Here is a 24,320-nt window from a genome sequence, read left to right on the forward strand (position 1 = left end):
TTAATGCTATGGCAGGGGGGACCCCACACTGAGTGTCTCCCCTGCTATGCCACTATCCCCCCTGGCTGGTTCAGCCTAGTGCTGGTTTTGGTTTAATAGGGGGAGCCATTGGCGTTTCTATAATGGGTGCGGTGCACACGGGCCCCTGGGTCAAGGGGGGGCCCACACTGCACCCATTGCACCCATTTTAATACTTACAATTCCGGAGTCCTGCGCCAGGAGCTGTGATCGCACCGGAAATCGCAGCCAAAATGGCCACCACGCTTGCGCGGTAGCCAAATTGGTCTCCGGATCATGGCGGGCGCCATGTTTCCAGAGACCTGCGCATGCGCGTTAGACTCCGGCACAGTGCTGGAGTCTACAGTGCCGTGCAGAGGAGGGGGCCCACCCGGAGGTGCTCACGGGCCCCCTCCTCTGTAGAAACGCCCCTTGGGGAAGCCCTATGTTTTTTCTTTCCTTCTTTCTTGGGGGGTGGGGGGGTGGGGGAGGGGCGCCACCGCAATCAGCCATTGCCTACGCACTCACTGGCCTCACCGCACATCATTGTTAAGGAGTGATTACTATGCGGTGCTTAGGTAGTTATTACTATGCTGTGCTTAGGGAGTGATTGCTATGCAGTGCTTAAGGAGTGATTACAATAATGTTCTTAGGGTGTGATTACAATGCAGTGCTTAGGGAGTGATTACTATGCAGTGGTTAGGAAGTGATTGCTATGCAGTGCTCAGGGAGTGATTGCTACTGTACAGTATGCAGTGCTTAGGAAGTGATTACTATGCAGTGCTGAGGGAGTGATTACAATGCAGTGTTTAGGGAGTGATTACTATGTGGTTCTTAGGAAGTGATTACTATGCTGTGCTTAGGGAGTGATTACTATGCGGTGCTTAGGGAATGATTACTGGGGGTCATTCCGAGTTGTTCGCTCATTATATTTTTCACGCAACGGAGCGATTTGTCGCTAATGCGCATGCGCAATGTTCGCAGTGCGACTGCGCCAAGTAAATTTGCTATGCAGTTAGGTATTTTACTCACGGCATTACAAGGTTTTTTCTTCGTTCTGGTGATCGTAATGTGATTGACAGGAAGTGGGTGTTTCTGGGCGGAAACTGGCCGTTTTATGGGTGTGTGCGAAAAAATGCTACTGTTTCTGGGAAAAACGCGGGAGTGGCTGGAGAAACGGAGCACTGCATAGTAATCACTCCCTAAGCACTGCATAGTAATCACTCCCTAAGCACCGCATAGTGGCCCTCATTCCGAGTTGTTCGCTCACAAGCTGCTTTTAGCAGCTTTGCACACGCTAAGCTGCCGCCTACTGGGAGTGAATCTTAGCGTATCAAAATTGCGAACGAAAGATTAGCAAAATTGCGAATAGACACTTCTTAGCAGTTTCTGAGTAGCTCCACACTTACTCGGCAACTGCGATCAGTTCAGTCAGTTTCGTTCCTGTTTGTGACGTCAAACCAGGAACGAAACTGACTGAACTGATCGCAGTTGCCGAGTAAGTGTGGAGCTACTCAGAAACTGCTAAGAAGTGTCTATTCGCAATTTTGCTAATCTTTCGTTCGCAATTTTGATAAGCTAAGATTCACTCCCAGTAGGCGGCAGCTTAGCGTGTGCAAAGCTGCTAAAAGCAGCTTGCGAGCGAACAACTCGGAATGAGGGCCACTATGCGGTGCTTAGAGAGTGATTACTATGCAGTGCTTAGGGAGTGATTACTATGCAGTGCTTAGGGAGTGATTACAATGCAGTGCTTAGGGAGTGACTGCTATGCAGTGCTCAGGGAATGATTGCTATGCAGTGCTCAGGGAGTGATTGCTATGCAGTGCTTAGGGGGTGATTACAATGCAGTGCTAAGGGAGTGATTACTATTCGGGGCTTAGGGCATACCTCCCATCTTTGAAGAGGGAGAAAGAGGGACCGCTGAAAGATCCCAGATTTTGATGCTTGGCCCAGTGGCAGCACACAGCCAGTACTGGTTAGGGCTGAAACAGAGGGCAAAAGGGGGCGTGGCTTAGCATGGGAGGGGCATGGCCTTAGCTGCGTGGGAGTGGCTGAGCGCCACGGACCCGTTTTCGGCATTTTGGGGGCGTGCCCAGCGCTCCCTGTGCAGCTTCCTGCTCCCCTCCCAGTATTGAATAGATGCCGTGCGCGTGCGCACAGCATCTATTCAGTGATCACCGGCTGCAGAGCAGAGCAGCGGGTGATCAAAGCCTCCCCTAACTGCCCCCGCCCGCGGGACACTGCAACCCGCGGGAGGGACAGCGGGACAGTGTCCGAATAGCGGGACTGTCCCGCTGAAATCGGGACAGTTGGGAGGTATGGCTTAGGGAGTGATTACAATGCAGTGCTTAGGGAGTGATTACAATGCAGTGCTTAGGTAGTGATTACTATGCGGTGCTTAGGTAGTGATTACTATGTGCAGTGCTTAGGGAGTGGTTACAATGCAGTGCTTAGGGAGTGATTACTATGCGGTGCTTAGGGAGTGATTACTATGCAGTGCTCAGGGAGTGATTGCTATGCAGTGCTTAAGGAGTGATTACTATGCAGTGCTTAGGGAGTGATTGCTTTGCAGTGCTCAGGGAGTGATTGCTATGCAGTTCTTAGGGAGTGATTCTTAGTGGAACAAAGAAACACACAAAGCTGCTGTCAACTTTATGCAAATACTGCTACACTGAATGGACCAATAATGGGTGCATTTCTATAAACCTCCGCACCTTTGTGTGTACACTCTGTGTAATGCATGCTCCGTGAGGGTTTTCATCCATTTTGGCGGATGCGCAGTTGGAAAACATTGCTCATCTCTGTGAACATCGGCATTGAGTGTGGTTTGGGTGTGGCTCTAAATCAGGCCCTCTGACTGTGACATTGTTAAACAGAACATTTCTACTTGTGTCATTTCATGGTTTGCAGCAAATAAGCCTTACCTTTCTCTTTGCTGCATGGAATTGGTAGTCCACAGTAATAAGCCAAAATTTCACTGAAATCATGAAAAGTCATGTGAGGGAAAATATATTTTCTTCTTTCACCATGAAACAATCATGCATTCAATCACCATGAATTTCTGTATGGACAACAGTGACATGCGGTCAGGGCAGGCAGCTGTCATACTCCAGTACACTCCAGAGTATTGAATATAAAAATGATTGGAATAATACAAAGAAGATATTTAGAACTTATAAACATCATCTTTGTATTATTCATATCATCTTAGTATTATTCTAATTATTTTTATAGTCAAAACTCACCACCATATCAATATATGTGTGTGTTTAAATCTGGCTCTGATACTAGTCAGTGCCCCCCAGCCATTGACCTCACCGTACCTCACTGATGGACAATATGCACCAATTGCTGCAATTCCTCATTCAAAATACAATAAGGAATAGATGGAATATTTTAGCTCCAAACACAGTTGGAAGCAGATTACTAATGGAAGATGAGATATTAATAATGGGAGATCATCTGTAGTTGACAACTCCACAAATTTGATTCCTTTATACTGTATCCTGACAACTGGTGATACACAGTTCAGTCCTACCTGTATCACCCGGCTTGTATGTAGCTTTATCCGTCTGGACGAGGCACACTTCATATGCTTTATAGATTATTATCGTTTTGATCTCATTGACATTTATATTTTTTCCATGTGCAGATACACGGAACAACCAGACTGACCAATCTCCTTCTACCACCATAGGAACCTGATGAGAAATGAAATAGTGAACAGAGGACTCTTGTTTCTCTTTTACTCATTGGCCTAGTCGGGGAGTACACAAAGAGCAAATATCTTAACACTATTTCAACCAGATCTGGGGGAGATGTATCAAGTACTGGAGAAAGATAAAGTGGAGAAGATAAAGATAGCAACCAATCAGACTTTAATTGTCATTTATCCATACCTCCCAACATTTTGAATCATGGGGGTATATTTACTAAACGTTGATTTTGGTTTTCAGTCAATTTTATGTGACAGGTATTTACTAAGGTCAAAAGCTACTCAAAAACAATTGAAATAAAACTGTACATTTAAATAGAATTACAATAGAACCTTTAATACTTTAACATAGAGTTCAATTCCTAACCCATGTTTATGTAACCCTCCCTTAAGTCTGATAAGGTTACCAAACCTAATAGTGTGCCTCCACCCAAGCTATTACTTTAATAACAGGCAGCCTGGGTTGCCTGACTTATTTTCTCTTCTGTATGTTAAATAGGGTTATGTTGTTATCTCTATGTACATATATCAGTAAATCACAAAATTACCCATATACCTGTTCTTCTTTTCAGCTCTTCCAATCAATTTCAAGCGACAACAGATGGTAAGTATTATATTTTTAATAACAAATTACACATTTTACTCAAATACCGGTTTTATGCGTACAACATGAATAATATTTTCTAACTACCCCATACTCCTTTACAATTCAATTGCATGCAATACACAAAAAGTATGTTAGGTGTTAACCTTGCTGAATGAGTGACCCAGGTACTCTGTAAAAGTTTGAATTGCGCAAGTTGGGGCCCTTAAACACAGTTCAATTAGTGATATTAGAATACCAGAGCTTTAAGTATGCCAGTCTTTTGATTATGCTCACTAACATAGCAACAAAGGCCCTCATTCCGAGTTGATCGGTCGCAAGGCGATTTTAGCAGAGTTACACACGCTAAGCCTACGCCCACTGGGAGTGTATCTTAGCTTCTTAAAATTGCGACCGAAGTATTCGCAATATTGCGATCACAAACTACTTAGCAGTTTTAGAGTAGCTCCACACTTACTCTGCCTGTGCGATCAGTTCAGTGCTTGTCGTTCCTGGTTTGACGTCACAAACACACCCAGCGTTCACCCAGACACTCCCCCGTTTCTCCGGCCACTCCTGCGTTTTTCCAGGAAACGGTAGCGTTTTTAACCACACGCCCCTAAAACGCTGTGTTTCCGCCCAGTAACACCCATTTCCTGTCAATCACACTACGATCGCCGGAGCGAAGAAAAAGCCGTGAGTAAAAATCCTAACTTCATTGTTAAATTACTTGGCGCAGTCGCAGTGCAAATATTGCGCATGCGTACTAAGCGGATTTTCATTGCGATGCGATGAAAAATACCGAGCGATCAACTCGGAATGAGGGCCAAAGTCTCCTGGGTGTAGTAGAGTCTCCAAAAGAGTTACATTTGATTACTTTTAGGTTATATCCTCCTTACTCTGTATCCAATGCACTGTAGATGACTAACTATGCTGAGAGCAGCAATGAAAGAAACAATGGCCCTCATTCCGAGTTGATCGCTCGCAAGGCGAATTTAGCAGAGTTGCTCACGCTAAGCCGCCGCCTACTGGGAGTGTATCTTAGCATCTTAAAATTGCGAACGATGTAATCGCAATATTGCGATTACAAACTACTTAGCAGTTTCAGAGTAGCTCCACACTTACTCGGCATCTGCGATCAGTTCAGTGCTTGTCGTTCCTGGTTTGACGTCACAAACACACCCAGCGTTCGCCCAGACACTCCCCCGTTTCTCCGGCCACTCCTGCGTTTTTACCGGAAACGGTAGCGTTTTTATCCACATGCCCCTAAAACGCCGTGTTTCCGCCCAGTAACACCCATTTCCTGTCAATCACACTACGATCGCCGGTGCGAAGTAAAAGCCGTGAGTAAAAATACTATCTTCATTGTAAAATTACTTGGCGCAGTCGCAGTGCGAATATTGCGCATGCGTACTAAGCGGAATTTCACTGCGATGCGATGAAAATTACCGAGCGAACGACTCGGAATGAGGGCCAATATATATATCTCATTTGTATCCTATGAATCTCTATGCTGGCCTTGGTTAGAATGACATCTGGTTCTTTTACATCCAGATTAAATCAGTTCAATAATTTACAGTCTTTATGCTCATGGATTTAAAATCTATAAGGAATACCTCCTAAAATAATTATAACTTTAAAGTCTCTCTTTTTCTCTGTACTTTACTAATTATAGTTCCTAGTGGTTTAGGAGTTTTACTCCAATATCCTTAGGGGTCTATTCATGCAGCAGAGAAAAGCCCTGTTTTGCGTTAAACAGGGCTTATCTCTGCTTACCGCAAATCACAGAGCCGGTTACCGTGGAAAAGTCTCTGACTTCTCCAGCCGTACCCCCACTCTGTGCCTGAATCGCATCACCATACCTTTGTATGGTGAGTGCAATTCATGAAGGTGCGGAAAGCTCTGCTTTCCGCTTCTCCATGGAGTTCAGGTTCGCCATCTGAGGACGGTGTAACCTGAACTGTAGCGCGGAGACGTCAGGGAAGCTCAATGCTTCCCTGATCGCTGCTCGGCACCTCGTGCTGGCTCCGCCCCCCGACCTCCCAGCAACCACTGCGGCCTGCCGGGAGGTCATCAAGCTGCGCATGCGCAAAGGGACCCGCCGCTGGATTCCGCGCATCGCAGGGAGGGACCGCTGGAGAAGACCTCACCGCAGGAGCCCCAGACACCGCAGCGCATCGTCGGAAGGGTGAGTATACATGAATTGCTACTTATCACAGCTATACATCGCATCGAAGAGATGCGATGTATAGTGATAAGTAGCAATTATGTTTTCGTTTTCTACATGAATAGACCCCTTAGTCTTGTTCCATCACATAGGCAATTTCATCCCCCTTGTGGATATAAATATACACAATTACCATCTCCATTTCTGTAGTAACGTACAAGAGGGTAATATACTAGTCTTTCTTATCCTTTTCTTATCTGCAGCTTATAGGAGGATATGTTAGGGTCTCCTGCCCTGTGCTGCCACGTCGTCATGGCAACCGGGAGACAAGTGCTAGCGGAGTGACCTGAGCGCAGCTGATACTCCGGTTCGGGTCTTTTGCTGTGCAGTGGTTATAGGCTCTGTGCATGGCAGGGGATCCGGTGCTGGTTTTTGTGCTCACAGTCTGTGAGGTCTGAGTGGGGCGTGGACAGCACCTGCTTTATAAGGCCTCTTCTCAGGGTAAGCAGATGCTGCTGAATCTTTGTTGGTTAGTCAGTTTCTGAAAGTTAGCCAGTACTGTGTAGCTTTGTATTTGTTTGTTGCTTACTGCAAATAGGCCTGGGGATTTGGTATTACACTCTGCCAATCCAGACCTAGCAGTAAGACTGGAGTCAGTCGTTTAGCTTGCTGGGGTTCTGTTACTACTCTGTGAACTTAGCAAGTTTGCGGCTGTATTCTAAGACTTGCCTGTCTAATCCTGTCTCACTGTGCTAGGTGTCAGGGGTCAGTTTAGTGGCAGTAAACTGAACCTGTGCACTGCAAGTGAGAATTAGGATTGTGGAGACTCTCCTTGTGTCTATCATTCCATCTCTGACCAAGGAGTTTACTGCCACACCCGTTGGTAACCCTTTAGGGTTTTGCTGTTGCCCTTAGCAACAGCATTTCGGGTTCTCTACGTATTAAAACACAACATCTTGCTTTTCCCATCTGAGCAGTTCTAATACAAGGGAGATACCCAGTTCCTTAGCCTCTGGGCTTCTCTGTTCACTTTGTGTGTATTTTGTTACCCTATCACCTTCTGTGTACGTTATGTCATATTCCCCAGTCTGTCTGTAAGTCCATTTGTTTTGCATAACAGTTCAAACACCAGTACATTCCTGCAGGCACTGGAGTGCATAACAGTCCTGACACCAGTACTTTCCTGCAGGCACTGGTGTGCATAACAGGATATGAGATGGAACATAAAGTAATCCTTATGCCGCTGACTGTACAATAATCCCTATCATATATATACATGCTGACTAGGAGAAGCCACTCTTCCTGCTGAGGATTATCCACGAAAATGAAATTGTGGCTTATACCGAACTCAGCATTATTGTATTATTGTTTGCCTTACTGAGTTGGCATATTCTATTCAAATCTTGCTGTGGAATCAGCGCACTTTTTATTACATCTGTTATTGCAAATCCTGTTTTACTGATGTGAGACTAATACGATCACTAATTGGTCATCTATTCTTTTATGTTCTTCCAACTTTTTTGATATTGAGCCCCTGATGAAGTCCAGTTGGACGAAACGCGTATGGTTTCTGGTTCGGATATAAGAATATAAGAACATCGGATATGTACTAATTAAGAAAACCACATTGGACTTACCAATTATCCGCATTATATGGTGTCGATATCTGATGTCTGCATTTTGATCATGTCAGCCATTTTTTATTAACTGTTATTGTTGAATACATTTATATAAATATATTAAAAAATTATTTTAAAGTGATTTGTGGTCAAATTCTGGATATCTATGTGTTTAGCTCCCTTAGACACCACCCCTTTCTCTGCATTTGTACTATTGTATTCCGTCTAACAGGGAGTACGTTTTGAGGTTGAGCTCTCCATTTAGCGCTATTGTTAGGTCTACCCCACTTTCCATATATATATATATATATATATATATATATATATATATATATACCAGGATATGGTAATATTTACACACTGACTTTTCCCTTTACTAGATAAATTCTCTGATGCTTCACAGTATTATGACCAGTTAAATGCTGGTCTCTTTTCTCCGCTTACACTCCCTTATTATTAGGCAGCCCTCTTCTATACCCTGCTTGTCTTGTGCAACTACCATCTGGCTGGCTTAGGCTAAAGTCAGTCTCAATTTAAAGGGCAAAGTGTAGCGTACTGCAGAGTCACTCTTTATCCTTATATGACTTGCTGCCTTGTCCCCATTTAAATAAAACCTATACCCCTTTCACACCGCAGCTTATACCCGGTATTTTGCCGTTTTAACTGGCTTCCTAAACGGGTCAAGCTGCGATGTGAAAGGGCCCCTTCAATTTACCGTTTTCAAAATACCGGTATTTTGAAACGGTAAAAAAGAAGGGTCCTACCCGTTTCAGTCCCATTTCACTGTGCAGTGTGAAAGGGTCTGAAACGGTATTTGCAAGCCCCAGCAGGTCATAGGCTGTCTCCATGTGTGATGTCAGCAGCCACAACAGGAAACAGCTTGGAAAACACAGGAGACACATGTGAGAGTGGCTTTATAAACATTTAGACTGCAAAGCCATTATAAAATGTCTAATTGGAGTGATGAAGAGGTGAGGGAGCTGCTTTAGGATCAGAGGGGATGAGTAAATCTGCTGCCAAATTACTGGGACAGTCAAGGATACCCTCATATCTAAAAACATAGCAAAAATGCTTCAAGCTGCTGGGTTCCATCGTACGACTATCCAAAATATTAATAATGAATTAATTAATAATTATTAATAATGTGTGGGCCAGAAAGGTCCATTTATAATGACAACCACTGTTTTCTATGGGTGAAACGGGTTCAGTGTGAAAGGTACCAAAACGGTAATGAAATGGTAATTTACTGGTTACAACATGCGATGTGAAGGGGGTTTAACTGTTCAGACCCGTTTTAAGAACCGTTTCAAATACCATTTCAAAAGCAGGTTTTGCGATGTGAAAGCAGCACTAGTGTCTTAGGGGTCTATTCATGCAGCAGAGAAAAGCCCTGTTTTGCGTTAAACAGGGCTTTTCTCTGCTTACCGCAATTCACAGAGCCGGTTACCGTGGAGAAGTCTCTGACTTCTCCAGCGGTACCCCCACTCTGTGCCTGAATCGCATCACCATACCTTTGTATGGTGAGTGCAATTCATGAAGGTGCAGAAAGCTCTGCTTTCCGCTTCTCCATGGAGTTCAGGTTCACCATCTGAGGACGGCGTAACCTGAACTGTAGTGCGGAGACGTCAGGGAAGCTCAATGCTTCCCTGATCGCTGCTCGGCACCTCGTGCTGGCTCCGCACCCCGACCTCCCAGCAACCACTGCGGCCTGCCGGGAGGTCATCAATCTGCGCGTGCGCAAAGGGACCCGCCGCTGGACTACGCGCATCGCAGGGAGGGACCGCTGGAGAAGACCTCACCGCAGGAGCCCCAGACACCGCAGCGCATCGTCGGAAGGGTGAGTATACATGAATTGCTACTTATCACAGCTATACATTGCATCGAAGAGATGCGATGTATAGTGATAAGTAGCAATTATGTTTTCGTTTTCTACATGAATAGACCCCTTAGTAGCCTTATAGGTGTGAGGTGCGGTATATGGACAGTGCACGTCACTTACAGTTCCTGGCGATGCTGCTGTTTGCGGTACCCCCCGACTTGTGCCTGCTGTGGGCGGTATTGCGATGCCCTGCCTCAGCGTTAGAGTAGACTGCTTCCCCAGACTTTGATGCTGCTGTCTGGCTGTTGTCAGGTGTTGCTATGGCAACCACAGCTTCCTCTCTCCTTGGGGTTCTTGCTACACACCCCTTGGAGCTAGCGCTGCCTGCCGGGATGTTTGTGGCCGCCTATCTGCTACCGCTTCTGCTGCCCCTGGGCTTCCTTCAGCGCCGCATGCTGGAGCTTCGGTGGCCGCCTCTCTGCCGCTGGCTCCCGCTCCCTGAGCCTCTGTCAGCGCCGCCCACTGGGACCTCTGTGGCCACCTTTCTGCCACTGCCTCCGCCCCCGGGCTTCCTTCAGCGCCGCCCGCCGGAGCTTCTATGGCCGCCTCTCTGCCGCTGTCTTCCGCTCCCTAAGCTTCTGTGAGCAGGTAAGCCTGGTGCCGGTGAAGCTACCCAGTTTCCAGTAGCGCCGCTGTATGTTTACAGCATACAGCTCTTTGTAGCGACGCACTGGAGAACTGGGTGCTCATGCTGACCAGGGGAACAGCAGCCTGAAGTCCGCCAGCGGGAGTGCCTTATATGTACATCTAGCTACCCGCTCACGGACTCCCTATCCTGCACACGGCCCTCCAATACCGGCTCGTGGGTCCCGCTCCGCTGCACACGGCCCTCTGCTACCGGCTCGCGGGTCCTCTCCTATGCACACGGCCCTTTTATTACCGGCTCGCGGGTTCCCCTCCTCTGCACACGGCTCTAGTTACCGGCGCGGGGACTCCCTGTATCTACAGCTACAGCAGCACTAATAATACTCCTTAGTACATTTCCTGCCCATTACAGTGTTACAGGGAAATACTTCAGGCAAATTACCATACTCTTTACCAGCCCAGTAATGTTTAAAACCACAACCACATTTTTCTCGCTATATTCATAAATAATTATACATATCACCTGCACTACTTTTCATGTTACTTCATATACATACACTTAATTATTTTATACATAAATAAATGCATTTCATTCTTATATACACAGTACTATTTACACCCTTTTTTTACACATATATCATTTAAATTAATTTATAACTCCATATATACATCTTTATGGGTTCATCCCAATTTTAGGCTACATTTACTAATAGTCAATTTGAAAATCGACTCAAAATCGACCACAAATCACCATTTTCAATAGAACCATCAGAAATAGTTCTATTTGATTTGAAATCTTGTGGAATTGTCTGAAACCTCGATATATTGGAAAAACATGGGAGAAAAGCATGTGGGGCACTCTGGCTACATAAATCATGGCATACTGTATAAAGGCAGAGTAATGATTAAAAAAATCATGGATACACAAATTAGCACAGGAATGAAAGTGTTTGTGGGTAATACAGTGCATGTGACAGTGCATGTGGCCAGTAGGAATGCTTTTGTATAATTTTGTCTATTTTGGGTTGATTTTTGATAAATTTTTCTTTTTCTTTTTTTTTTTTCTTTTTAGTTTTTGGGTCGATTTTTGTTGAATAGAACAGATTTAGAACTTTAAATATAACTCACATTATCCAGTGATTTTAAAATGGAACTCAATATTGGCTTTTAGTAAATGAGCTATTTGGAATAGAAACAGTGTAGTAGATTTTGTGAGGCTGTTGGTTTTATTCTAGTCGATTTTAAATAGTCATAATCAACTTTTAGTAAATATAACCCATGGAGTCGGGGCTTCTCGTGCACTGAAGGGCACGATCTCAAAAAGGGATGTGGCCTATGCAAAAGGGGCATGGTTTCACAGGAATACGATAATTGGGAGCCATGTTTCCCGTCACTGTGGGGGCATGCCAAGCTCTCTGTGAGCTGCTGTCATTGCCCCTAGTCCCTCTGTCTCCCATGAATAGATGCTGTGTGCCTGCGCACAGCATCTACTCACCAATTTCTGCAGCTCTGCAGACAGCGCCAGGCTAATGGAGTGACAGGCCACCAGTGACAGGAGCTTCCTAATGCCCCCTCCCCCCCCCCCCCCCCCCCCACCACCATTGTGGCCTGCAGGTGGGACAGCGGGACAGTCCTAAAAAATGGGACTGTTCCGCAAACATCGGGACAGTTGGAGGGCATGATTTATCTAGCCCATAAAGGCGGAACTACTAGCAGAGCAGCTCATGCATTGCACTGGGGGTCCCTGGGGATTAAGGAGCCTGCCGGTCCCCTTTCCCTTCCGCTGATTGGATCTTCATCATTGATGATCTGTCCCCCCATCAGCAGTTGTAGTGTTAACTCCAATCCAACCGCGGGGGTGACTGGTGTATCTATAATGTGTGTATAGCGTGCGGTGCACACAGGCCCCTGGGTCCAGGGGGCCCACACGCCACACACTCTGCATCCATTTAATTATACTTACCACTCCATTGTTCTGCTGCTGTCTGCAGAGCTGCAGAAAAAGAAATCACTGAGAAATTGGTCGCCATGGCCATTTTCCGGGAATTCGTGCATGCGCGAGTGCCATGTTCCTGGAGACCTGCACATGCTCAGTAGACTCTACTGCACTGCTGCAGAGGAGGGGGTCCAATCGGAGTCTAGACACCGGCCCCCTCCTCTCTTAAAGTGCCTTTGTGTGGGGCGCAGCTCCGATGACATCACTGTAAGTGTGTCACAGGCTGGCACTCTCTTCTGTCCCAGCCTGCTCCTCAGCCCACCTCCTCGTCTGTATTCCTGGTAGTGGGGTCTGGGGTGGGGGATTCAATGGAAGGAATGGAAGGTATAAGGCTGTGCTGCATCAGAGGACAGCATCCACAAGAAGGGAGAGGGACAATCAAGACAGTGGTATGGAGAGGGATAGAATAAAGGTAGGAAAATAACAGAACCTAACCTAAACAGTTGGAGGCAATGGGATGCAGTTAAAATGCCGGCTGACAGCTGATAATGCCAAAAGCCGGAATCCGGGCACAACAGGGCTATTCCCACTCGTGGGGTTCCACGACACCCATTGAGTGGGAATAGATCCTGTGGCGAGTGCAGCAAGCCACCGAGCCAGCAGCAAGGTGAGCGCAGCGAGCCTGTAAGGGGACTTTTAGTGCTCGCCCCGCTGCCGGCACTCTGGTGGGCAGGATGCTGCAGTCGGGATATCGACAGCCAGCATCTCACCCGCCGGGATAACGTATGTAACTTGAAGGGAAGGATGTGTGTGTGCATGTGTGTGTGTGTGTGTGTGTGTGTGTGTGTGTGTGTGTCTGCCTTCAGAGCCAGCGCTGTTCCAAATGGTGCAGAGGGACTTAGCTAGTTATCTGTAATCAGACAGTGAAAGGTCCAGGATATGTTTGATTTACCAGCTGTTGGGATCCCGGTGGTCAGGGTACCGACACCAGAATCCCGACAGCCGACAATGCCGCCAGACGGAATCCTGGCGCAATAGGGCTATTTCCACTCGTAGAGTGGGAATAGATCCTGTGGCGAGCGCAGCAAGGGGACTCTTAGTGCTCACCCCTCTGCTGGCATTCTGGCGGGCGGGATGCCGCTGTCAGGATATTGACAGCTGGCATCCCACCCGCCGGTAATCCATACCGGACCCAAAGGTCATGGACAGATGCTTCCTGCAGCTACAGACAGGGCATACAGTGGTTGAACAATGATCAGGATTGTGTCTAACCACCAGAACAGGGGGACATGGTGGATTGGTAAAATATAAAATTTCCTTCATTCATTGCATAATGATGGAGGGGGGCACTTGTTTAACTACATGTTATCATAGCTAGAAAGGTGATAGCTGATGCAACATAGTAGTTGCCAACAATGACCCATCACCCTCTGCTTCTCCCCGTCACCCTCTGCCTGTTACTCTCTGCTCATCACCCTCTGTTGCTACCCATCATCTTCTGCCCATCACCCTCTACCATTTCCTGTCACCCTCTGCCTCTCCCCAATACCCTCTGCATCTCCCCGTCTCTCTCTGCTCATCACTCTCTGCCTTTTCCCATCACCCTTTTCCTCTCCCTTTCACCCTCTGCCCATCATCCTATCCTCTCCCAATTACCTTCTGCCTCTCCCCATCACCCTCTGCCTATCACTCTCTGCCCATCACCCTTTGCCTCTCCTCATCACCCACTGCCCATCAACCTTTGCTTTTCCTCATCATCCTCTGCCTGTCACCCTCTGCCATTTCCCATCACCCTCTCTTTTCCTCATCACCGTCTGCCTATCACCATTATCCCTATGCCTCTCCCCATCATACTCTGGTCATCACCCTCTGCCTTTTCCCATCACCCTCTGCCTCTCGGTTATCTGTCACTCTCTGCTCATCACCCTCTGCCTCTCCGTTATCTGTCACTCTCTGCTCATCACCCTCTGCTTCTCCTCATCATCCTGTGCCCATCAACCTCTGCTTTTCCTTATCACCCTCTGTCTTTTCCTGTCTTCCTCTGCCCATCACCTTCTTCCTCTCCCTGTCACCTTCTGCCTTTCCCCATCACTCTCTGATCATCATCCCCTGCCTCTTACCATAACCCTCTGCCTGTCACCCTCTGGGGTATCGGGAAACCCCCGTGGGCCTCACTGCATGGGGCCCGACCTTCTCCATTAGAGATCAGGTTCCAGACTGTGCACTTGACTTATACATTATACATATGTTACATTTCTCTGACATCCTAGTGGATGCTGGGAACTCCGTAAGGACCATGGGGAATAGCGGCTCCGCAGGAGTCTGGGCACAACTAAAAGAAAGCTTTTAGACTACCTGGTGTGCACTGGCTCCTCCCACTATGACCCTCATCCAAGCCTCAGTTAGATTTTTGTGCCCGGCTGAGCTGGATGCACACTAGGGGCTCTCCTGAGCTCTTAGAAAGAAAGTATATTTTAGTTTTTTTATTTTACAGTGAGACCTGCTGGCAACAGGCTCACTGCAACGAGGGACTAAGGGGAGAAGAAGCGAACCTACCTGCTTGCAGCTAGCTTGGGCTTCTTAGGCTACTGGACACCATTAGCTCCAGAGGGATCGACCGCATGGAACTAGCCTTGGTGTTCGGTCCCGGAGCCACGCCGCCGTCCCCCTTACAGAGCCAGAAGCAAGAAGAAGTCCGGAAAATCGGCGGCATGAAGACTTCTGTCTTCACCAAGGTAGCGCACAGCACTGCAGCTGTGCACCATTGCTCCTCATACACACTTCATACTCCGGTCACTGAGGGTGCAGGGCGCTGGGGGGGGGGGGGGGGGCGCCCTGAGCAGCAATAAAAACACCTTGGCTGGCAAAACAATCACAATATATAGCCCCAGAGGCTATATATGTGATAATTACCCCTGCCAGAATCCTTAAAAAAGCGGGAGAAAAGTCAGCGAAAAAGGGGCGGAGCTATCTCCCTCAGCACACTGGCGCCATTTCTCCCTCACAGCTCCGCTGGAAGGAAGCTCCCTGGCTCTCCCCTGCAGTCTACACTACAGAAAACGGTAAAAAAGAGAGGGGGGCACTAAATTTAGGTGCAGTAAATATTATAGCAGCTATAGGGGACATAATTCAGTTAGTCCCTGCATTATATAGCGCTCTGGTGTGTGCTGGCATACTCTCTCTCTGTCTCCCCAAAGGGCTTCTGTGGGGTCCTGTCCTCTATTAGAGCATTCCCGGTGTGTGTGCGGTGTGTCGGTACGGCTGTGTCGACATGTTTGATGAGGAAAATTATGTGGAGGCGGAGCAGATGTCTATAGAAGTGATGTCACCCCCTGCGGGGCAGACACCTGAGTGGATGGTTTTATGGAAGGAATTACGTGCAAGTGTCGACTCCTTACACAAAAAATTTGACGACATGCCAAATGCGGGACAGCCGGCTTCTCAGCTCGTGCCTGCCCAGGTGTCTCAAAGGCCATCAGGGGCTCTAAAACGCCCGCTACCTCAGATGGCAGATGCAGATGTCGACACGGATACTGATACCAGTGTCGACGACGATGAGTCTAATCTAATGTCCACTAGGGCCATTCGTTGCATGATTGAGGCAATGAAGGAGGTATTACACATTTCGGATATAAACCCAGGTACCACTAAAAAGGGTATTATGTTTGGGGAGAAAAAGCTACACGTAGTTTTTCCCCCATCTGAAGAATTAAATGAAGTGTGTGAAGAAGCGTGGGCTTTCCCCGATAAAAGATTGGTAATCCCTAAAAAAATTGCTAATGGCGTTCCCTTTCCCGCCAGAGGATAGGGCACGTTGGGAAACACCTCCTAGGGTGGATAAAGCGCTCACACGTTTGTCTAAAAAGGTGGCACTTCCGTCTCCGGATACGGCCGCTCTAAAGGAGCCTGCGGATAGAAAGCAGGAGGCGATCCTGAAGTCTGTATATACACACTCAGGCATTATACTTAGACCAGCTATTGTGTCAGCATGGATGTGCAGTGCTGCCGCTGCATGGTCAGATTCCCTGTCAGAAAATATTGACACCCTAGACAGGGACACTATTCTCCTAACCATAGAGCATATAAAAGACTCAGTCTTATACATGAGAGATGCACAGAGGGAGATCTGCCGGCTGGCATCTAAAATAAGTGCCTTGTCCATTTCTGCTAGGAGAGGCTTATGGACTCGCCAGTGGACAGGGGATGCAGATTCAAAAAGGCACATGGAAGTTTTGCCTTATAAGGGTGAGGAGTTATTCGGGGATGGTCTCTCGGACCTAGTTTCCACAGCGACAGCTGGGAAGTCAGCATTTTTACCCCAGGTTCCCTCACAGCCTAAAAAAGCGCCGTTTTACCAGGTACGGTCCTTTCGGACCCAGAGAAACAGGCGAGGAAAAGGCGGGTCCTTTCTGTCCAGAGGCAGAGGTAGGGGAAAAAGGCTGCAACAAACAGCAGGTTCCCAGGAGCAAAAGTCCTCCCCTGCTTCTTCCAAGTCCGCCGCATGACGGTGGGGCTCCACAGGCGGAGCCAGGTACGGTGGGGGGCCGCCTCAAAAATTTCAGCGATCAGTGGGCTCGCTCACAGGTGGATACCTGGATCTTGCAAGTAGTATCTCAGGGGTACAAGCTGGAATTCGAGGCGTCTCCCCCCCCCCGCCGTTTCCTCAAATCTGCCTTGCCGACAACTCCCTCAGGCAGGGAGGCTGTGCTAGAGGCAATTCCCAAGCTGTATTCTCAGCAGGTGATAGTCAAGGTGCCCCTACTTCAACAAGGACGGGGTTACTATTCCACACTGTTTGTGGTACCGAAACCGGACGGTTCGGTAAGACCCATTTTAAATTTGAAATCCTTGAACACATACATAAAAAAGTTCAAGTTCAAGATGGAATCGCTCAGGGCGGTTATTGCAAGCCTGGACGAGGGGATTACATGGTATCCCTGGACATCAAGGATGCTTACCTGCATGTCCCCATTTATCATCCTCACCAGGAGTACCTCAGATTTACGGTACAAAATTGCCATTACCAATTCCAGACGCTGCCGTTTGGACTGTCCACGGCACCGAGGGTGTTTACCAAGGTAATGGCGGAAATGATGATACTCCTTCGAAAAAAGGGAGTTTTAATTATCCCGTACTTGGACGATCTCCTAATAAAGGCGAGATCCAGGGAGCAGTTGATGGTAGGAGTAGCACTATCTCAGGAGGTGCTACACCAGCACGGTTGGATTCTGAATATTCCAAAGTCACAGCTGGGTCCGACGACACGTCTACTGTTCCTGGGAATGATTTTGGACACAGTCCAGAAAAAAGTGTTTCTCCCGGAGGAGAAAGCCAAGGAGCTGTCATCTCTAGTCAGAGACCTCCTGAAACCAAAACAGGTGTCGGTGCATCACTGCACGCAAGTCCTGGGAAAGATGGTGGCTTCTTACGAAGCAATTCCTTTCGGCGGGTTCCATGCAAGAATCTTTCAGTGGGACCTGTTGGACCAATGGTCCGGATTGCATCTTCAGATGCATCGGCTAATAACCCTGTCTCCAAGAACCAGGGTGTCTCTGCTGTGGTGGCTGCAGAGTGCTCATCTTCTCGAGGGCCGCAGATTCGGCATACAGGACTGGGTCCTGGTGACCACGGATGCCAGCCTTCGAGGCTGGGGGGCAGTCACAACATCACGGCGGTCGCCCATGTAAACCGACAGGGCGGCACAAGAAGCAATGGCAGAAGCCACAAGGATTCTCCGATGGGCGGAAAATCACGTGCTAGCACTGTCAGCAGTGTTCATTCCGGGAGTGGACAACTGGGAAGCAGACTTCCTCAGCAGGCACGACCTCCACCCGGGAGAGTGGGGACTTCATCCAGAAGTCTTCACACTGATTGTAAATCGTTGGGAACGGCCACAGGTGGACATGATGGCGTCCCGCCTAAACGAAAAACTGGTGAGATATTGCTCCAGGTCAAGAGACCCTCAGGCGATAGCGGTGGACGCTCTAGTGACACCGTGGGTGTACCAGTCAGTTTATGTGTTCCCTCCTCTGCCTCTCATACCAAAGGTACTGAGAATTATAAGAAAACGAGGAGTAAGGACAATACTCGTGGTTCCCGATTGGCCAAGAAGAGCTTGGTACCCGGAACTTCAAGAGATGATCTCAGAGGACCCATGGCCTCTGCCGCTCAGACAGGACCTGCTGCAGCAGGGGCCCTGTCTGTTCCAAGACTTACCGTGGCTGCGTTTGATGGCATGGTGGTTGAACGCCGGATCCTAAAGGAAAAGGGCATTCCGGAGGATGTCATTCCTACGCTGATTAAAGCCAGGAAAGATGTAACGGTAAAACATTATCACCGCATATGGCGGAAATATGTTGCTTGGTGTGTGGCCAATAAGGCCCCAACAGAGGAAATTCAGCTGGGTCGATTTCTGCACTTCCTACAGGCAGGAGTGACTATGGGCCTAAAATTAGGCTCCATTAAGGTACAGATATCGGCTCTGTCGATTTTCTTCCAAAAAGAACTAGCTTCACTACCTGAAGTTCAGACATTTGTAAAAGGAGTGCTGCATATTCAGCCCCCCTTTGTGCCTCCAGTGGCACCCTGAGATCTCAACGTGGTGTTGAATTTCCTAAAATCACATTGGTTTGAGCCACTAAAGACCGTGGATCTAAAATATCTCACGTGGAAAGTGGTCATGTTATTGGCCTTGGCTTCGGCCAGGCGTGTATCAGAATTGGCGGCTTTGTCATTTAAAAGCCCTTATCTGATTTTCCATATGGATAGGGCAGAATTGAGGACTCGTCCCCAGTTTCTCCCTAAGGTGGTATCTGCTTTTCACTTGAACCAACCTATTGTAGTGCCTGCGGCTACTAGCGACTTGGAGGATTCCAAGTTACTGGACGTAGTCAGGGCCTTGAAAATTTATGTTTCCAGGACGGCTGGAGTCAGGAAAACTGACTCGCTATTTATCCTGTATGCACCCAACAAACTGGGTGCTCCTGCTTCTAAGCAGACTATTGCTCGCTGGATTTGTAGCACAATTCAGCTGGCGCATTCTGCGGCTGGACTGCCGCATCCTAAATCAGTAAAAGCCCATTCTACAAGGAAGGTGGGCTCATCTTGGGCGGCTGCCCGAGGGGTCTCGGCTTTACAACTTTGCCGAGCTGCTACTTGGTCAGGGGCAAACACGTTTACAAAATTCTACAAATTTGATACCCTGGCTGAGGAGGACCTTGAGTTCTCTCAATCGGTGCTGCAGAGTCATCCGCACTCTCCCGCCCGTTTGGGAGCTTTGGTATAATCCCCATGGTCCTTACGGAGTTCCCAGCATCCACTAGGACGTCAGAGAAAATAAGAATTTACTCACCGGTAATTCTATTTCTCGTAGTCCGCAGTGGATGCTGGGTGCCCGTCCCAAGTGCGGATTGTCTGCAATACTTGTACATAGTTATTGTTCACTAAAGGGTTATGAGCCATCTGTTGAGAGGCTCAGTTAAATTTCATACTGTTAACTGGATATGGTATCACGAGTTATACGGTGTGATTGGTGTGGCTGGTATGAGTCTTACCCGGGATTCAAAATCCTTCCTTATTGTGTCAGCTCTTCCGGGCACAGTGTCCTAACTGAGGCTTGGAGGCGGGTCATAGTGGGAGGAGCCAGTGCACACCAGGTAGTCTAAAAGCTTTCTTTTAGTTGTGCCCAGACTCCTGCGGAGCCGCTATTCCCCATGGTCCTTACGAAGTTCCCAGCATCCGCAACGGACTACGAGAAATAGAATTACCGGTGAGTAAATTCTTATTTATACTGCACAGGACTGTAGTGTTTTTTCTATAGTGCATGGCTGTTTTTAATCTGGTCATTATCATGTGTGCACCAGTAGTATTTAATATACATATTTATCAAGGGGTCCAGGCCATGCACTTTCTAATAGTTATCCAAACCTCTGTGGCAACTTTCCACACCCCCTCTGGAGAGTGACACAACATTAAACATGGGCCCCTACCACTGCATTTACCCGGTGGGCCCTTCCTGCCCCAGTCCGACACTGATCTGAGAGCAGACCCTTCTGCGGAGCCTCAAAACAGTGCTGCTGTCATCAGATACTGGTGAGTTGAAAGGGGGCACAGATTTTTATTTGATTAAAGGGGGCACAGATTATTATTAGACAGTGGGATGGTCTGTATTGTTTGGTGTTCACATGGCGCACTACAATGTGTCCTATTATGAACTCAGCATGGGGGCTAGAAGAGAGGGGTCCCAAAGCATATTTTTGCCCCTGGGTCCAATACTCGCAAGTTCCCCAACTGCTAGCACAGTCTTTGCAATGACATAAGCTTTCTGCAACATTTCTACTACATTTCTCTCCAAGGCTAGATACATCCCACCCTGAAATGTCTTGTGTAAGAGAGTTTAATTATCTCATGCTTCAATATATGATGAACGGCTGTGAGAAACTAAGTCCTCAGGTGAACGCTAAAAACTTTTCCTAGTATTTTGCATGTTTTAATCCACAACAATTGTGTGCTGCAAATATTCTTCAAAAGCTCTGGAGCATAAAGGTAGATGTTGGTTTTGTTTCATAAACAGATACACAGTTCTAGAGCAAGTTGAGCCCAGGGCGAGAATTTATTTTGGTGCTCCCCACCCTGAAGCTGCCCCATAGCCTCAGACACAGACACACACACACACACACACACACACACACACACACACACACACACACACACACACACACACTGCCCTCAACAGATCACACTGCTCCCATACAGAGCACCTAACAGAACACACTGCTCCCTCATAAAGCACCCCTTTACAGTTCATACTGTCCCAATCCCTCACAGATCACACTACCACCACAAACAGCTCTCCTCACAGATCACACTGCCCCCCCAACAGATTCAACTTCGTTCCTCACAGATCTCGCAGAATACATAGCACCTACTCACAGATCACAATGCCCCCTCACACAGCCCCCCTCCCAGATCAAACTAAGTAATCAGGTGGCACCACTATGAACACAACTCACAAAAATAAGTGTTTTTAACATGTATACAGTGTGTATACATGTTTGAACACTATTTTTGTGAATTGTGATAATAGTGCCGCCAAATGATTTCTTTGTTTAATTTTATTGTTATTGAGAGGATTGGCACCGCTCCCCTCAGGATATATTCATTGCTATTTATGCATAGTTTGGCGCCAGGTATACAGATTCCCTCACAGATCACGCTGCCTCCATACACAGTTTTCCCACCACAGCCTCTCCCCCTGACAGATCACACAGCCCCCACTCACAGACAACGCAGTCCCCCTCACAGATCACACTATTCCTTCACACAGCCCACCCTCACAGGTCACACTGCCTCCATACACAGTTTCCCACCACAGCCTCTCCCCCTGACAGATCACACAGCCCCCACTCACAGACAACGCAGTCCCCCTCACAGATCACACTGTTCCTTCACACAGCCCACCCTCACAGGTCACACTGCCTCCATACACAGTCTCCCACCACAGCCTCTCCCCCTGACAGATCACACAGCCCCCACTCACAGACAACGCAGTCCCCCTCACAGATCACACTGTTCCTTCACACAGCCCACCCTCACAGGTCACACTGCCTCCATACACAGTCTCCCACCACAGCCTCTCCCCCTGACAGATCACACAGCCCCCACTCACAGACAACGCAGTCCCCCTCACAGATCACACTGTTCCTTCACACAGCCCACCCTCACAGGTCACACTGCCTCCATACACAGTCTCCCACCACAGCCTCTCCCCCTGATAGATCACACAGCCCCCACTCACAGACAACGCAGTCCCCCTCACAGATCACACTGTTCCTTCACACAGCCCACCCTCACAGGTCACACTGCCTCCATACACAGTCTCCCACCACAGCCTCTCCCCCTGATAGATCACACAGCCCCCACTCACAGACAACGCAGTCCCCTCACAGATCACACTGTTCCTTCACACAGCCCACCCTCACAGGTCACACTGCCTCCATACACAGTCTCCCACCACAGCCTCTCCCCCTGACAGATCACACAGCCCCCACTCACAGACAACGCAGTCCCCCTCACAGATCACACTGTTCCTTCACACAGCCCACCCTCACAGGTCACACTGCCTCCATACACAGTCTCCCACCACAGCCTCTCCCCCTGATAGATCACACAGCCCCCACTCACAGACAACGCAGTCCCCCTCACAGATCACACTGTTCCTTCACACAGCCCACCCTCACAGGTCACATTGCCACTCACACAGCCCACCCTCACAGATCACACTGCCTCCATACACAGTCTCCCACCACAGCCTCTCCCCCTGACAGATCACACAGCCCCCACTCACAGACAACGCAGTCCCCCGCACAGATCACACTGTTCCTTCACACAGCCCACCCTCACAGCTCACATTGCCACTCACACAGCTCACCCTCACAGATCACACTGCCCCCTCATGCAGCCTCTCCTAATGACAAATCACACTGCCCCATCTCACAACCACCCATCACAGATCACACTACACCTCACACAACCTCCCTCTCACACAACCTCCAACCTCACAGATCACACTGCCTAATATGCCCTACACACTGGCCGATTTTTTGAAAGATATGAACGATCTCGTTCATAAATGAACGAGAACTCGTTCATATCTTTCAGTGTGGAGACTCCAGCGATGAACGATGCGCGTCCCCGCGCTCGTTCATCGCTGGTCTCCCGTCGGCTGTGCATGCAGGCCAATATGGACGATCTCGTCCATATTGGCCTGCACTTCAATGCAGCCGCGTGACGGGGGGAGTGAAGAAACTTCACTCCCCCCTTCACTGCCCCCCCGCCGCCGGGTCGCTCGTCGGCCGTATCCGCCGTCGGGCAGCTCGGCGGCGGGGCGGCCAGTGAGTAGGGCCCTTAACCCTTACATCCATCTATGCACACTTCCCTGATTTCCTTGAGGGCTCAACTCTTCTCCTGCATCCTCCTCATAGGCTCACACTGCATTGGTGAGCTTCCTCTCTAGTCATCACCACCTCTATAACTTCAGCGGTCAACAGCTGCCTGTGGCCCCACCCTCGGCCGTCAAGGTCCTTCAGGTGAAGGGGATATCTAGAGGCAAGTTAGTTCAGGTGGCAGCTGCGGGCACAAAGCTGCGCCCTTTAGGCTACTGTGCTCCAGACGACAGCCCTGTCAGCCCGTGCCTTCAGCTGCCCCTGTTCATAAAAGTATTGGTAGTTCTGAAGAAAGCCCATAAATATTCTTAAATGATAGCAAGAGCTCCAGTGTGACTATATGGTCTTGCTATAAAGGTATGTCCTCTTAAAATAATACAAAAAATAAATAAAAACTACATTCTGTAGCTGTGGATCAAGAAATATCCAGTTATGATGTAATTGCTAAATTGTAAGCATTTCACTATAACCTTCCGGTACAATCAGAGCCGGCCCTAACCAATATGATGCCCTAGGCAAGATTTTGGCCGGTGCCCCCTAGCACCACCGCTAGTTCCGCCTCTGACCCTGCACCCCTTTCCCAGCACCATCACCCCCCACCCATAGCAGTCCTTTTTTTTCTAGCCCCTGTAATTTAAATAAGAACAGTACGCACATTCGGCGCACAGCCCAAAAAGGTATGTGTTTTTGCTGGCAAGGGGCATGGCCACACAATAGTACCCCCGATTCAAATTATGCCTCGCAGTAGTGCAACTTTATTCACAATTTATCATGGGATAGTGTCCCTTATTCACATTACATCACACAGTAGTACCACTTTACCTTATATACGTTACTCCTCACAGTAGTGCCCCTCATTCACATAACATCATACTGAATTGCTCCTTATTCACACT

At 48.2% G+C, this 24,320-nt stretch overlaps 1 protein-coding gene across 1 annotated transcript in view; it reads right to left on the reverse strand.

Annotated features, from left to right (window-relative positions):
- Positions 1-24,320, reverse strand: part of LOC135056663 (alpha-2-macroglobulin-like) — a 516,386-nt gene that overhangs the window by 470,182 nt on the left and 21,884 nt on the right. Inside the window, exons 3-4 of the mRNA XM_063962107.1 lie at positions 3,536-3,698; positions 2,922-2,974 (exon numbers count right to left, since the gene is read on the reverse strand). Of these exons, the coding sequence (XP_063818177.1) occupies positions 2,922-2,974; positions 3,536-3,698 (216 nt within the window). The remainder of the gene's footprint in view (positions 1-2,921; positions 2,975-3,535; positions 3,699-24,320) is intronic.

The sequence above is a fragment of the Pseudophryne corroboree genome, chromosome 3 (genome assembly GCF_028390025.1).
Source record: "Pseudophryne corroboree isolate aPseCor3 chromosome 3, aPseCor3.hap2, whole genome shotgun sequence".
NCBI classification, from domain to species: Eukaryota; Metazoa; Chordata; class Amphibia; order Anura; family Myobatrachidae; genus Pseudophryne; species Pseudophryne corroboree.